The following is a 15,802-nucleotide window of genomic DNA, read 5'->3' on the forward strand; positions in this document are numbered from 1 at the left end:
TGCCCCGCGGTGGCCCTGCCAAGGCGGCGGCCGCCTCCGCGCGCCTGCGGCTCCGCAGCTGGCGGCCTCTGCTTCCCCGGAGCCGCGGCCAGCACAGATGTTCCCGGGAGTACGTGCGAGGCGTGCGCCCCGAGCGGCAACGCTCGCGTTTCCGAGCGGCCTCCGGGCACGCTGGGAGCTGGGGAAAACGCTGGTGCTGAGCAAGGCCGGATTTCACCCGCTTTGGGGACACAGGCTTTAGTGTCCCCCTGAGCACACAGCTAAAAGCGAGCGGCTCATTTAGGGGGGACATGATGGAAGGCAGACATGGGGCAGCTCCTTGGAGCCGTTGGGGAGAGCTGTTAGGAACCGCTTGGGGTCGTGAGGAGCCGCGAGGAGCCGCTTGGGGCCGTTGGAGGCCGTTGGGGCCCGTTGGGGCCGTTGGGACTTCAGGAGGCGCCGCGCGGGCCGGCGGCAACAAGGCGGTACCACAGCCGGGAGCTGGCGGCGCTGCCGTAAAGCGTCGCGGCGCCCGCGCTCCCGGGCGGCGCTTTGCGACGGCCATGGCGGAGTGAGCGGCGCGCGGCGGCGGCGGCTCGGGGCGGGGAGCGGCCGCGGCGGCGCCGGGGCCGGGACGGGACGGGCCGGGCCGGCTCGGGGGGAGCCCGCCGCTCCGCTCCGCTGCCCATGTGGCTGCAGCAGCGGCTGAAGGGGCTGCCGGGGCTGCTGTCGAGCAGCTGGGCCCGGCGGCTGCTGGCGCTGCTGGCGCTGCTGCTCGTCGTCTACTGGGCGGCGCGGGGCCGCGGCGGCGGCGGCGCGGGGCCGCGGCGGGCCGAGCCGCGCGGCGCCGCCGCTCTGTGCCTGCAGGCGGCCGCGGGCGCGTGGCGGGCGGCGCGGGGCGATGCGCTGCCGCTGCCCGGCGCCGCCGAGGAGGAGGAGGACGGCGAGGAGGAAGCGCGCGGGGCGCCGCCGGGCCGCGCCTTGGCGCTGGCGGGCAACGGCTTCGTGCTGCTCGACGTGGCCGCCGGCCGCCTCTGGGTGTCGGCGGGGGGCGTCGGAGGGGGCGGCCCGGTGCTGCCCACCGAGTACCCGGCGCTCGTGCGGCTGCGGGCGCTGGGCGGGCGCGGGGAGGCGCGCGCGGCCGTGGCGGCCCTGCGTGACGGGGCCGTGCGGCGGCTGCTGTGCGTGCACACGGGGCCGGCGGGCGGCGGCGAGTGCGTGACGCTGCGCGAGGACGTGGTGGCCCACCGGGGCCGGCCGCACCTCTACCTGCAGCGCCTGCACGTCGCCAACCCCACCGAGCGCGTGGCCGCCTTCGAGGCCTCGGCGCCCGCCCTGGCGCCCTCGCTGGGCGGCCGCTTCGCCACCAGCCTGGAGAAGGTGGAGGAGCGGCAGTTCCTGCTCTCCTCCGGCCGCCTGCTGCTGCCCGGCAGCTCCAAGGTGGTGCTCATGGTGGTGGCGGCCAAGAAGCTGGTGAGCCGCGTGCAGGTGGCACCCAAGTCGCAGTTCGACGAGACGCTGCTCTCCGTGGTGCACACCTCGGAGCCCATCGAGGCCTCCCGGCTGGAGGAGACCTTCAGCAAGCTGAGGGAGGCCGCAAAGAAGGAGATGCTAGAGGTGATGCAGATGAGGGTGGAAGATCTTCTGCAGGAGCATCAGCAGACCTGGTCGGATTTGTTCATTTCAGGTGAGGAAGGTGACGCGCAGCTTCATACGCTTGCTTTACTGGGTGCTCAGCAGCTTGGGCCCTGTGAGCTTTCCAAAGGCTCTCTCTTCCTTGTGTGTTTCCGTGATGGAAGGGATGCTGTGGGATAGTAAAGCAGCGTTCCTACTTTAGAACCTGGGGTGCTTTCTAAAACTCAAGTCATCCTTATTGCATAAGTGAAATGCTAGGCGAGGAGAACACTCCTCATCAGAACCCTTCATCTACTACTAGCACTTGGTTTAGCATGATACAGGGCACCTGCTGCTGGAAGAAAAGTAGCATCAGGCAACAGGTTTCGTTTGGGAGATTCCAGGCTGGACTCCTAGACAGCCAGGTCACTTGCGATACAAAGGAAGGAGAGGTGCTAAAGGGAGCTAAAAGCACTTTGGAAAGGAGGCTTCACTGCCTCAAGCTTTCAAGTCTTTAGAAACTTCACTGGCTTGTCCAGCAAGCGGTCTCCAGTTTGGGGAATGGGCTGACCTCCAGTGACAGGGTAGAGAACTTCCTTCATGGAAGTTAAGGACTGTCCTGCTCGTACTGCATAAAGGTGTTACCAGGGATATCTGAGTACTAACAGCATCACATAGCATGTGCAGCTGGACTGCTTTTTCTCCTAGTTAATGTCATATTCATGTGTCATCCTGCTTTTGTTTTTATTATAGGCATTGAAATGAGGAAGATCACAGATTTGCATACGCCATCCAGCGAGACTGTTAACATGACCCTCTACTATGTGCTCTCGACCATGCCAGCTCCCTTGCTAGATCCACTCATCAGTGGCGAGGACAGGGAGAAAATGGAAGCCAGCTTGAACTACGCAGACCACTGCTTCAGTGGCCATGCGACCATGCACGCAGAGAACCTGTGGCCAGCAAAGGTGACCAGTGTCCCCCAGATCTTGCAGCTCTCAGACTTGTGGAAGCTGACTCTCCAGAAACGGGGATGTAAGGGTCTCGTGGCAGCTGGGGTCCATGGACTCATGCAGGGAATGGTGCTTAGCTTTGGTGGTCTGCAGTTCACAGAAAACCATCTTCAGTTTCAGGCCGACCCTGATGTACTTCATAACAGCTACTCCTTACGTGGGATCCATTACAATAAGGACCTGATTAACCTGGCTGTTCTGCTTGACTCGGAAGGAAAACCCTTCTTGCACGTGTCGGTGAAACTCCAAGACAAGCCAGTTCGACTGTATGCGTGTGAGGCAGGCTGTATGAATGAGCCTGTGGAGCTGACCTCCGAGGCACGAGGCCATACCTTCCCTGTCATGGTGACTCAACCCATCACACCACTGCTTTATATATCCACAGATTTGGTCCACTTGCAGAACCTGAGACACACACTCCATCTAAAAGCTATTCTGGCTCACGAGGAACACATGGCCAAGCAATACCCAGGCTTACCCTTCCTGTTTTGGTTCAGCGTGGCCTCCTTAATCACACTGTTTCACCTATTTCTGTTCAAACTCATCTACAATGAATATTGTGGGCCAGGAGCCAAGCCGCTCTTCAGGAGTAAGGTATAAGCTGCTGCCTTGGGCTGATCTCCACTGTCATCAACTGAATTTTCTGTCAACTTGTGCCTAGGGAGGTTCTCTCTCTGACTGTGAGAATCTTCAGTGTCTCTTGCAACACATGATCCATGTCCTCTTCTTGCAAAAAGTAGGATTTGGACAGGGATTGGAGTGGTAGGGCTCACAAACATTTTAAAAAATAAATCCCATGTCAGTGCTTAAACCTTCAGAAGGCTGCAGTTTAAGGCAGATGCAGCTTTTCTGTCCTTTTTTTTCACTTGTTCATGTAGAACTTTGCTTGTATTTAAGAGAACAGCTGCAGCCCTGATAGTAGATGCTGCTCCTTGTTATGCAGAGAAGGAGTGCGGGTGACAGGGGTTCTGTACTTGTCTTAGCTACTGTGTGGGAGATGCGCACGCTCATCTGCCTCGGTGGCTTGTGCACCGGGTCATAGGAGAGCCCATGTTCGTAGGCAAGCCAAGGCACTGACTTGTTGGTCTGGGGTAAATGCTCATAGGCACCGAGACACTGCTCAGTCTTCCACCACATTTACCAGCACTTGGAAAACTGCTGAGCTAGTGTTTCTAAAATAAATACAAAATACAGAGCTGATGTAAGAAAAAGGGTGAGTGGTTTTTTTTATTAACTGAGAATTAAAGGTTCAAATTGCACTGCACTGCGTCTCACTTCCGCATAAGGGAGTTGAAATCCTTGTTTGAATTGCCTTAGAATTAATGCCTGGGGATGGGACAGTTAGCACAGAATAGAAATGAGACAGTGGATTCCAATTCTAGTACTGGTACTTTCCTGTTGTATATTGATGAGGTGGAATCTGGATTTGCTGTGTGAGCTAGCTGCATTGTTCAGAGGCAGCTTTCCTTAGAGTAATTTTTTAAAAACTTTCTTTAAAAACAAAAATTTGGAAGCAGTTAAATAGAATTGCCAAAGGAAGAGCTCTGGCTTTAGATTGTTGTCCTCTTTTCGCAAACTGTAATAGCTAGTTAATTTTTGACTAGCCAAGGCTGGACAAAGGGTACTGGGTCTAAGATGAGCTGGCAATGGGCCTGTCAGCTCACTGGCTTTCTAATGTTGAGCACTGGAGCCCAGGGCTGATCCCAAGGGGGCTGAATACTGTCCATCCTCTGAAGAAATGAGAGCTGAAGGTCCTTGTGGCTAAGTAGGACATGATAGAGAATGCATATCAAAGGAATCGGCGAAGAAATAAGCCTGTGATCATGATCAAATCATTAATGCAAAAGGAGGAAGTGGTCGGGAAGTATTTGAGTTATTGTGTGTACAGCTGTGTCCTGAAATTCTAAATCCATTGCATCCTTTCTCTTTCTTTCCACTGCTCTTCGGTTGCCTTTGTCATCTGAGAATTGTCTTCTGCCTTCTACAAAATGACTCGTTAACCATTGTTGCAGGTAGCTGTCCCTGACACTATTCACTGACCTGCTGAGCAGCCTCACAGCTACGGACAGCACCTCTTCACTCTTGGCACTGCCTGAAGTCTTGCAGTGCCTACAGAACAAACATGTTTCCTGGTCTTAACTGGACCCACTTAAAGTGAAGCTGGTACAAAACTTGATTTGAGATCAGGGATGAACTGGAAACCAATTGAAGCTCAAAATCCCTGGAGCAGTAAGCAAAATGAATGGTATTGATGTAACACCTTGTTTTGTTAATTGAATGGGACTACCCCAGTGTCTGAGTGAACTTAACAGTCCTGCTTTCAGCCTCCATTTGCACAAGATGTCTGACAATTCTGCAGCTGAGAACAAGGACCCTCTGAAAGCAACAATCCTTTTTGTGCCTTGTTAAGAGAGGAATCTGTGACTTGGAACGTGGTAATTCAGGAGTTTATCCCAGGAGCTTGTTTAATAGACATGTTTTTTTCCTTGTAAGCTGTTCAGTTCCCTAAGAGTAATCCGTGTGGTAAAAAATACTTGAACTATACAAAGTCCTTTCATATTTTGATTCTTTTTTTAACTTTACAGCAAAACAAAGAATGATGATTCCCTTCAGAGACTTAACTTAACTAGAAAAACTTAGCATAACTTCCTCTCTGGTATACATTTTTTAATTTATTGCTTGGGGAGTGGGGGGAGGGAAAGGATGTTAATAATTTTGCCTCCACTTCAGTAACAGGTTGGTCAATTGAACTGTAGATATCTAAATGATGGTAACAGGTTTTTCAGTCTTTATCATTGTAGAATGCAAAATCAGTTTAAATGAAATTGTTTCTGGATTTACACTTGGAAATGTAAATGATCTGTGAGTTTCGCATTCTGAGCATATTGAGACTTTGTGCATTGATTTGTTTTGGCTGTTGGGGGAGACGTCACACTTTCTAGTGATTTAAAGATTGGTTGGTTTTAAAATACCAAAGCTGTTGTTTCTAAATAAATACTTTCAGCCAGGTCTGACTAACAAAGTGTCGTCTTTTTTTTTGTTTGGGGGCTTTTTTCCTTTTTTTTTGGTCTCTGTTCTCTTCTTCCCTCAGCCCCCTAATCCCTGCTTTCCCTCAGTGAAGTAATGGAGTACATTATAAATGATAGATTAGGAGTATTGAAAGAGATATTAGCTTTTTTTTTTTCTTTTCCCCCAAACAGAACATACCAGAAGTTCCTGCTCTGTTTTCTATTGTAGTCCTGTGGATCTGCTCAGTGTCTGTACTGCATCTGGCATGAAGACGATCAGAGCTTGCATGGAGCTGCTTCCAAGCCACCACTGGATCAGCTGGTAGTCGAGCTTTTGGATCTTCACTTACAGAAATGCCAAGAGTATGATGTCCTCTTAGGCCAAGATATTTATGTCTAATTAGACTAGCCCTGGAAGAGATGGATAAGCAATTGTTACATAAAACAAGAATGGAACAAATAAAAGCTTTGAGAGGGTTCTATATTGAAAATACTGTGATCTTCCTTATTATCCTCCCTCCACCATAAAAAAGAACTGATTCAGAGTTCCCTTACAAAGAAGAAATGGAAAAGTGAGATTGAACAGGGCTTCCCTAACTGTGATTTGTAAAAGAACAGTAAGATATTTAGGAAACGATTACAGAAGTGCTTAAAAAAGTAGATATAACCCCATGTTTAAGGATACTTACACACACTCACATGCTCACAAATCAGGAAAATTAAAATAGCAACTGAATACCCCAAATTTATAGTCAATTTTTAGTTGATATTTGGTGAAAACCTTGGTGGCAAAACAGAACATAGAAGCTAAATGAAATTTAAGCTGGAGAGTGCAATAAGTTATTTTGCTTGTGAACTCAGACAATAAGGAAAGAGACAGCTAATCCCCGAAACAAATTTTTCTTAAGAGTCCCATTTCTGTGCTCAGTCAATCTTTCAATTTCTGCCTTTGTCAGATAATAGATACAAGATGCCAGAATAGCGTTTGGTTGATTCCATTTGAAATTCAGAATGCAGCTTGCTCAAGCACTATTGTTTGGGCAGGATAATGCATTCATAAGCTCTAGACAAAACAGCATAGCATTATATATTTCTGTCTTCCACATGTATGCTCCAGGCAGCTTTCATCCAAATCAGTACCTCCTGCTGAATGGAAGCTATAAAAAACAGGGATTTTGGTGCTTAATAGTAACATTAAATAACAGATTTATTTCAGCTTCTTGGGAGCCTCCAGTTTTGCCTGTATATGGAGCAGAAAGCTGCAAACGTGGCTACAAAACTAGATATTAAGATATATTTTTCCATTCTAAGAAGTTTGTCTTTTATGTATGATCTGATGTATGGGATAGAGATATGGGGGGGTCTAAATAATCAGTAGGAGAGAGGGTAGAAGATTCCTGTAGTTGAAGGAAAGAAGGAAGGTTGAGACCCAAGGGAAGCCTGGCTATTGATAGCAAATATCCACTAACAAATTAGGGCATTGCAAAAACTTCTTTTGGGACAAGTGCTCTGCACTGGTCTATGTGTCTGCCTCTTGCCCTGTTTGTCCTACTGGTGTAAATGAGGCAGCTTACACTTATCCATTAGCTGCACACACTGCATTATTCCAAAGCTCAGCAAGCTGATCTGGGATGTTAAAAGGCTCATTTCTAATGCTACAGGAATCCCATTCTCTTCCAGGGAAGTGTTACTGACCTAACTAATAGAAGTGAAGAAGTAAAACTGAATCAGGCTCACCGCACTACACCAGTGTTCCTCCATCACCCCGGACAGCCGGTTCTTTGTATTGCTTGAAACAGCTTCCTCTCCCAGGTGACTACAGTTTGTTTTGTTGAAGCACATTCTGTAACGGGTGGGATCTGAGCTATAAAAGAGGATACAGTCTTTCAGTCAGTACAAAGTGGTAGTTGCTATTCACAAATGAAATACAATGAAACAAAATGAAATAAAATTTTAAATAATCGCAGGTTCAGAATTGTATGGTAATATAAGCTAGAAGAGACCACCAGAGTTCATTAAATCCAGTCACTGATGTTATTCCAAATATATCGGGCACTGCTACTTCCGACATGCTATCAAAGGTTAAAATAATTCCTATAACATTTTTTTTTTTCTGATAACATGGTTGCGACAAACATTCAAGGCAATGTGAAAGCAAACAGCTGCTCCAAAAACTTCCGCTGGAAATTTCTACCAAATTTGTAGATGGAGCCTGCATTCAAGGTCCACCTAAACTGTTTTTTCTAAGAGCACTTGTGTATATAAAAAAAAATCCCACAGTTCCACAAGTTTTCCATTGATATTAGAGCAGCATGAAACGTAAAGTCTTATCTCCCAAAGATAAACAATACCAACCTATAAAGTAGCTTGCAAAGCAGCATAAGCAGCATCTAGCTAAACGGGATCATGCTGGAAATCATCTTTGCTGTGCTGACTCTGGCAACTGCAGGTATGTACCCAATTTCAGCATTAGTGCTAAGGGAGAAATGAATTTAAGCACAACTGCAACTTTCCTTCAGTGGAGAAATTAGACCCATTCTGCAATAAGACAGAATATGGCAAAAGGGATGAATTAAAAAGCTCTCTCAAAGGAGTAAGTAGGTGCTAGATTATTGTGTTCACACTAGAGGGGTTCAACTAGCATGAATAACCCCAGCCTTAGGCAAATTCAAAGTTACTTTACTTAACTTGAACACACTGATATACAGTGACATACAGCAAACTGCAGCTCATCTGACACATGAGAATTTTGTTCAGTTAACATGATTTCATCATGAGGCAGAACAAATTTATATAACGCTGGTCAGTCTTGGCTGATGGTTGTATCTTCACTTTATACCATAGCATATCATAGGCTGGGTTGTTACCTAGCAATGCTCTAAGCAAGCAGTCTACATTTAAAAAAGAAAACTGTTAAAATTAGAGCTCCTACTTTAAAAATACATTCTCTTTTGCCTGTTTTCTAGCCTTTGGCTGTGGGGTTCCTGCCTACCCCCCCGCTGTGTCTAGAGTGGTTGGAGGAGAAGATGTAAGACCGTACAGCTGGCCATGGCAGGTTAGTTATTTCTGCATCTCTCTGCCCTCCCAGGACAGGGCTGAACAAAACTAGTGTTTATATTTCATTTAGGACATCTTATCTGTTATGTCTTAGGTTTTGAAAATTACATTCTAATCAATCCCACCACTTCACTTTTATTTTTTTTTTCAGATAGCTCTGAATATATTGCCTATTACTAATTTTGAAGGTTTTCCTGTTCTTGCAGTTGATTTAGGCAATACTCATGAACAAGAGTCAGAGCTTCCAAGTCTTCCATCCCATAATCAAACAAAAGCACTAAAACTCTATGGAGAAAATGATGCCTACTAGAGCACACTCTACACAGAGCTAACAAATAATTTAGGCACTATTTGGGCCAGGATTAGTGAAAGCTTTGGAAAAAATACACTAAAATCAACCTTTTGGATGACAGGGAAAGGGAGGAAACTGTTCTCAGGGTAGGAATTGAAAATTCTTGTTGCTTAAAAGTCTCCCACCACCTTCCAAATGCAAATTGTGTTGTGGGTACAGGAAGAAACTGCAACAGCGAAAAATAAGTAAGCAAAAATTGTACCCTGTTGATCCTAGGCCTCCCTCCAATACCGTTCAAGCGGCAGTTGGTATCATACCTGTGGAGGAACCCTCATCGCCAGCAACTGGGTGTTGACGGCGGCACATTGCATCAGGTAAATCACTGAGTTATAGTTTGTATCTAGAAAGCAGTGCGTGACCAGAGATAGATGAAGAAAAACGTATTAATGCCAGTTTTTCCTTTCCCAAATAAGAACAGTAAGTCTCATGTCCTACGTTTTGGTTAAACGTAAGTGGTCACAAGAAAGAATGTATGTCTTTTCTTAAAGGTAAAGGAATTAAAAGCTCAATGTCTTGAATTATATATACTTATTTTTCTGTAAAGAACTATGAAACCATCATCTTTTCAAGTTGCTATCAAAATCTGGCAGTGCTGCCTGTTTTTATAGTATATTTGACAGTGAGACCAAAGACAACCACTCAGCCCATTTGCTGAAGAAATAATCACAAGTGTTTTGAATTTACCAGTCCTTTTCAGTAACTCTTTCACATCCTCATATTGTTGGAAAGTATAATTAGGAAATAACAAGATACAGCTATGCTCCTTCATCATCATCAATGTTTCCATACCAGCAACCCCTTTTCGGTTCAGTAGCACATGTCCTTGAATATGCACATACAGGGTTTGGTACTACGTTGAAGAAAAGATCCTGTGAAATAACAAGAATTAGCTACATCTTGCTGCTATAAATCCTGCATATTATATTTATCTCACAGCTGTTTATCAGGGATGATGCTGGGGGCAAACACCATGCTGTCAAAAAGGTAGCTCTGCTTAATTGTTTAAAGAATAGCAGCTATCTGCTGTGAAGACTGATGGCATCCTCAGTTTGAGATGAGCCATTAAGCAGAAATTGGCAGGATTGCTTGGAGGTGAAATGGTCCAGCACACGATGCTTTATCCTCAGCCACTGCACAGCTCCAGACAGACTGTGTGTGATAGGAGACTCCAGTCCCAGGGGTGTTCTTAACTGAATACTGCATGCACAAAAATGTAGGTTGCTTTGCAATGAGCTGGTAGCCACCCAGCTGAGTGATAATCTTTAATCCTTCTCTTCTCCAGCTCTTCCAGAACGTATCGAGTATATCTTGGAAAATACAACCTAGGCGTGGAGGAAGAAGGATCAATCGCAATTTCGCCAGAAAAAATCATTGTTCATGAGAAATGGAATGCAAATAGACTTGCAAATGGGTAAGTCAGCGGCAAGTATTTTTTCATATACTAGATGCTGGGCCAAAATCAAGATACCTGAACCCAGACCCTTTGAATGGTGGCAGTTAAATGTCTAGAGCCCCTTGGTATGAGCTTAGGCTTACAGTGGTATTTCTGAGTAAGTGAAATGGATTAAAGTTGTGTCTCTGGTTTGCAGTGTTTCTTCCTCAAGAGAAGATAAAGAAGTTTCAGTATTGTTTACTTATTCATAAACTGCATTTTTAGCTGCAGTTTTGCATGTTGAGAAGTTGCTGTCCTAAGCAATACTCTCTTGTATAGCGAAAATGAATGAACTAATAAAACTATTAATATAATGTTCTTTGAAGCCTTCATATGAATGGCATAAATGTAAAGCACTATTACTATGAATACCTTTATTGCTGAAGGACTGATATGCCTGGATGCAAGCTAAGTGCATTAGCAAAAAAATTACCTTAGTTTCCAGCTGTCTGGATCTAGAGTCCTCAAACTGGCTTGTTTCTGGTGAGCAGAATCTGTGAAAGGTCATTTCCAGAATGCTGCTAGCAGAGAAGTGCACCGTTCTGCAGGGGAGAGATGAGGAATAATGAAAAAACTTCCTTCTCCAGCGCAGCTGTCAGTGCAAAACTGGTAGCTCCAGGAGCTGCTCTGTGTTACAGAGGGATTCCCCGCTGCTTTGAGGGTGCAGAAAACTCTCATCCAAGCACCAGTCTCCTCGCTCCCTTGCATATAGTGCTGTGTAACAGCTAAGCTTTCATGCCTTTATGTCTTTCTCTTTCTGCCTCCCTCTTCATCCCTTCCTTTCCATTCCCAACTCTCATACGTGTGCGTATGACCGCAGGTACGACATTGCTTTGATCAAACTTGCTGAACCCGTCACCTTTAGCGACCAAATTCAGCCGGCCTGCCTCCCTCCTGACCAAAGCATCCTCGCATCCGACACTGCCTGCTATGTGACTGGATGGGGAAGGCTGCAGAGTAAGTACTTGGGCAGCTGCAAAATTGTAAAAGAAAAATCTGTCAAGGTCCTTCAACTCAATTCACCTACGCGGTATGATTTTTTTCCTCCGTTTCCTTCGAGTATATTTTGCTTGTAGTTTGTTTAGTAATGCACCAGAGGGCCCTGTGTTAGGCTTTCAGAGGATACCAAAACACAAATCTAAACTGTGCAGGCTGAGTTTGCTAATACTAATACATTCTGCTGAAGGTCTGAAAAGACTCATAATGAAATAGATGTAGAATGAAGATTTAAAAAAAAATACTCAGAGACTTCAGCAGCGTTAGCTCTGCTCAAGAAGCATTTCCTAGAACAAACTGCAAAATTCTGAACAAAGAGCAGACATTTATTTCTCTAATAAAGAGACATTTTAAATGGAATGAGAATTACTAGTAAGTCAAGTTTTTTTTTTTTTTTTTTTTTTTTTTAAGAAAGAATTAAGAAAATGAATAGATCATACAGCCCTTCCTTTTATGCAGCTGTTATGGAGTTTCTCACCTGCAGGAACAGTGCCCAAATCCTGGGAGATACTTAGCAATGCAGTTTTCTTCTTTCTCCAGAGCCAGCCAGTACCATGACTCCTTGGTTTCTATTCCCTTGCAGCCAATGGAGCTCTTCCAGACATCCTGCAACAAGCTCTTTTGCTGGTGGTGGATTATGCAACTTGTTCCCAGAGTAGCTGGTGGGGAAGCTCGGTGAAAACCAACATGGTTTGCGCTGGTGGGGACGGCATCACCTCCAGTTGCAATGTGAGTCCGGAGAACGCTGCTTATAGGGGCTGGTTTCAGACACAAACAGACCTGATGGGAGGGAAGTTTGAAGAAATGAGGAAGCACTAGTGACACTATGACTGCCACTAACCGTGGTCCCCTTCCTCCCAGGGGGACTCTGGTGGCCCGCTGAACTGCCAAGCTGCTGATGGCACGTGGGAAGTGCACGGCATCGTCAGCTTCGGCTCTTCTCTGGGCTGCAATTATTACCGCAAACCGTCTGTCTTCACTCGGGTCTCCGAATTCAACAGCTGGATCCAGGAGGTAACGTTCTAGCTAATGCTGCTCGGAAAATACAGACACGTAGCTTTTTCTAAGGTCATTATCAGAGACCTTGGGGTTGGGAGGGGAAGAGGTACAGGAAAGACATTGAAAGGTTTCTCTATTTGAGGAAAAGCACGTAAAAAATTATTCCACAGTTATCTTTGTTTATATCACTAAGTAACCTCTCTATGTAGGCAAGTGCTTACCAGCAGAAAAGCAGTCCCTAAAGCAAAAAAAAAAAAAAAAAAAAAACTTGCTCTTAGTCATCCAAATTATTTCCATATATACATAAGCCTGGATCTTTAGGAACACATTCTGCCCTTGTACTAAAGCTGTATTTATAGGTATTAAAGGTTTTGTTGATATGACTTCCAAAGCAATATATATTTATTGTTTGCTACAATTGCATCCTAGAAGACAACACATGCTGCTCAAGTCTGTAACATCAATTATTTGTTAATATACTATAACCCTTAACCGAAAGAGTAACTAAGAAGCAAAGATCTTGTTTCATTTAAATGCTGCCTTTTGGACATAACACTCTATTCACGAATTCCTGGGTCTTCTGATGTGATTTTTACCTTATTTTACATTTTTATAGGTAATAGATAACAACTAATGCAAAGAGAACTGGATGACAGATGATAAAGGTACCAAGAAGAACAGCCTGAATAAAGTAATAATCATAACACTTTAAATCACAAAGAAGAGCAAAATTATACATTTACCAACAACAACATTGTATATAATCATACTGCAATAAACACTGTTTTGGGCAAAATGAAAGAAAAATGTGTGTTCCTGATGTGTGTTCTTGCACATTGTCAAAACCAGAGCCCTGATTTAGCGATGCCAGGCAGAGAGGCACCACAATAAGCCTTAACATTAGCCTGTTAGTGATAGCCTCCCTCATTTACCCCATAATCTTCATGTCCTTCAAGCACATGACAGACTGGATACACAATTATGCAAAGAAGCTCAAGGAAAGGACAGAGGACTTGAAAAGGGAGAGGCAGATGTTGCCCAAATCTGTGGCCAAGCAGCTAGGAAAATGCCAAAAAGTTGAGGCAGAAAAGTACAATCAGGTATATCTAGAGACTATAGGTGAGCAAATGGAAAAAAAATACAATCGCCAATGCAGAAAACGATTCCTTTAAAAGGACATTAGTCTTATCTTCAGTTTAAGGAACCTGGTTTTGCATCCACAGCTGATTTTGGATGGAAATTCTAATAATCTGGCCAGGCACCTGTGTGTGTGCAGCTCTGCCTTGCGCCATGTGTGCTGCTGCCAATGCTTGATTCAGCAGCTGCACAAACGCTACGGAAAACGCAGTAAATTCCCAGGACCGTGTCCGTGAGCTGTAATCATTGCTCACACACATACCAATTTAATTCAACCTGATCTGTTTCTTCCCCAGCTTTTCCTCCTTTGTTTCAAGCTTCCTCTGTTTTGTGAAAATGTAGTTCTGTGAAGGTTTCTTCCCTCCTTCAGGCTAAGGCTTTTGCACAAAACCAGCAAATAGCACTTATGCTTTATGTGCAGTAAACTCTGCACATAAATCCTCATGTCACAGTAATCGCAATCCTCTTCACTCTTTCCCCTGGTCACTCCACTACTTTCAGCTGTGAACACAATGATAAATATTTGCATTTAATTTTGTGTAAATGCACAAAATGTGAATTCATTATTAAAACAGCGCACTGTAATTGCACAATTAATTATAATTAGCAACAGTCATGACATGAAAAGGTCATGACATGAAAAGTAGATAAGCCAAAGCAGAGCAGGAAAAGATGGCTCTTCTGAATTAATTGGTATTACCAATATAGAATAAAGCAAAAATTTTATTTTAAACATCTGACACATTTCAGGTAGCACAGAGGAGAAACTTTTTTTTTTTTTTTTTTTTTTTTTTTTGCTCACAGGCATTACACACATTTTCCTTTCAATTTAGCTATTCTGGTTTCTGCTGTTCTTTGTTTTATATATTTGATCTTAAAATATGTAAATTCCTCTGTAAATTACTTGATCATAAAAGAAAAACACCATACACAGAGAAACCAAATCTGGTTAATATGTCCTAATTCAACATCAAAGGAGCCAGCAATTGCACTTTTATTTCTCATTCCGTTCAGACAGCTACGTTTGATCACCACCACAGTTTAAAAGAGAAAATTCAGGCCCTAATTCTCTAAGAATATTTGATTACAGCTTAAAAGGTTCAGAGCATTTGAGTCTCAAACTCCCATCTAATTCAAGATATGCAGAGAAATATACATATTTGTAACATATATTTTGTATGTGCCTTCACTAGACTGAAATCCCATTGGGATTAAAACAATTTACGTCTGGCGTTTGACATGTTTATCCACATCATTCACCCAATGTTGCTCTGAGGCTGCATCTCAATTCCGTAAAGATCACACTGCTGAGTTACTTGGGTTACAGGGTCTGGCTAAGAAGCCATCCTGGTCCTCTCAGCATAGCTAGAAACAGGAATTTCTGCTTCCCACTTTAGCCAGCCTGTTCATATGTGAATTTTCAAGAGGGGACAGCAGGGAGGGACAGTAAGTGGCACTTTTCTCAAGCCACCACCAGATGTCAGCCCCAGCCTGCCAGACACGTGCTGCAGCCACAGGCCTTTCAGCATCTTTTTGGGGTGCCAGGCCTGGACTAGTCCAGCCCCACAAATATTGTCACAAGGGAAGTTACTGAAAACAAGGAAAGGAGAAGGAAATGCCATTGAGCTACCTTTCCATTTCCCTCCTGACATGGAGAAAGACAGAGAAGCTAGAAGGGCAAAACCAGCCTTTAGGACAAGATGTTTAAAGGGAACATGACCTTGAAACTGGAAAGCAGGTAAAAGGGGAGGCAGATGAATGAGATGAGATAGAAAAAAGCTTAGGTATTCTCAGTAACCACTTGCCAGCCTCTAGAAAAGCAGCAGACCCTGATTCTCAAAACTACTCATGCTGCAACTGGCTCCCAACTTTCCCATGTTTCAAGACAGCAAGGGTGGTCTCTATGGCACAGATGCAGAAATGCATGCCAGAAAAATCTAGGCTTGGCTCGGCTCAGCTCAGCTAACAACTTGCTCAACGAACATTGAAAAGGGGCTGGAAAACTGGAAACAAAAATAGTTTATGAAAAGTAATGGGTTTGACAAAGTTCTTGGCAGAGACATTTCAAAGATCCTGGATAAAAGTGTTAAAGGAAAACAACAGCTAAACCAGACCATGCAATAACTGGACTAATTCAGGTGCTCGTCTATACTGCAGAAGTCCTGTCCCATCTGGCCTTCCATTAGCACCTTGGCCCAGCTCCCAGCTCCCTGTG

General features: G+C 44.9%; 2 protein-coding genes across 3 annotated transcripts; both read left to right on the forward strand.

The window, feature by feature from the left end:
* Positions 1 to 666: 666 nt before the first annotated feature.
* On the forward strand, positions 667 to 5,613 carry KIAA2013 (KIAA2013 ortholog). 2 transcript variants are annotated; one of them, XM_088536212.1, is made up of 3 exons: positions 667 to 1,666; positions 2,347 to 3,200; positions 4,619 to 5,613. In XM_088536212.1, the coding sequence occupies exons 1-3, from the start codon at positions 667 to 669 to the stop codon at positions 4,643 to 4,645; spliced, it is 1,881 nt and encodes a 626-aa protein (XP_088392338.1). In that variant the 3' UTR covers positions 4,646 to 5,613. The 2 variants fall into 2 exon arrangements, with proteins under 2 accessions (XP_088392338.1, XP_010219786.2); XM_010221484.2 differs by lacking the exon at positions 4,619 to 5,613 and having other exon boundaries at positions 2,347 to 3,597.
* A 2,407-nt stretch (positions 5,614 to 8,020) lies between these two features.
* LOC104574229 (chymotrypsin-like elastase family member 2A) lies at positions 8,021 to 13,084 on the forward strand. The gene is made up of 8 exons (XM_010221481.2): positions 8,021 to 8,063; positions 8,581 to 8,669; positions 9,240 to 9,337; positions 10,306 to 10,434; positions 11,276 to 11,412; positions 12,035 to 12,180; positions 12,313 to 12,465; positions 13,067 to 13,084. Exons 1-8 carry the CDS (start codon positions 8,021 to 8,023, stop codon positions 13,082 to 13,084), a joined length of 813 nt encoding a protein of 270 aa, XP_010219783.2.
* Positions 13,085 to 15,802: the final 2,718 nt, after the last annotated feature.

Source organism: Tinamus guttatus, unplaced genomic scaffold (genome assembly GCF_059628265.1).
Source record: "Tinamus guttatus ecotype Peru unplaced genomic scaffold, ASM5962826v1 Tinamus_guttatus_pri_ptg000652l, whole genome shotgun sequence".
NCBI lineage: Eukaryota > Metazoa > Chordata > Aves > Tinamiformes > Tinamidae > Tinamus > Tinamus guttatus.

Bases quoted from the DNA above. Each gene is read 5' to 3' on its own strand.
- KIAA2013 (XM_088536212.1), top strand. From the start codon at position 667: ATGTGGCTGCAGCAGCGGCTGAAGGGGCTGCCGGGGCTGCTGTCGAGC. The intron at 1,667-2,346 runs GTGAGGAAGGTG...TTTTTATTATAG, and splicing joins GTCGGATTTGTTCATTTCAG to GCATTGAAATGAGGAAGATC. The intron at 3,201-4,618 runs GTATAAGCTGCT...CCATTGTTGCAG, and splicing joins AGCCGCTCTTCAGGAGTAAG to GTAGCTGTCCCTGACACTAT.
- LOC104574229 (XM_010221481.2), top strand. From the start codon at position 8,021: ATGCTGGAAATCATCTTTGCTGTGCTGACTCTGGCAACTGCAG. The intron at 8,670-9,239 runs GTTAGTTATTTC...TGTTGATCCTAG, and splicing joins CGTACAGCTGGCCATGGCAG to GCCTCCCTCCAATACCGTTC. The intron at 11,413-12,034 runs GTAAGTACTTGG...ATTCCCTTGCAG, and splicing joins TGGATGGGGAAGGCTGCAGA to CCAATGGAGCTCTTCCAGAC.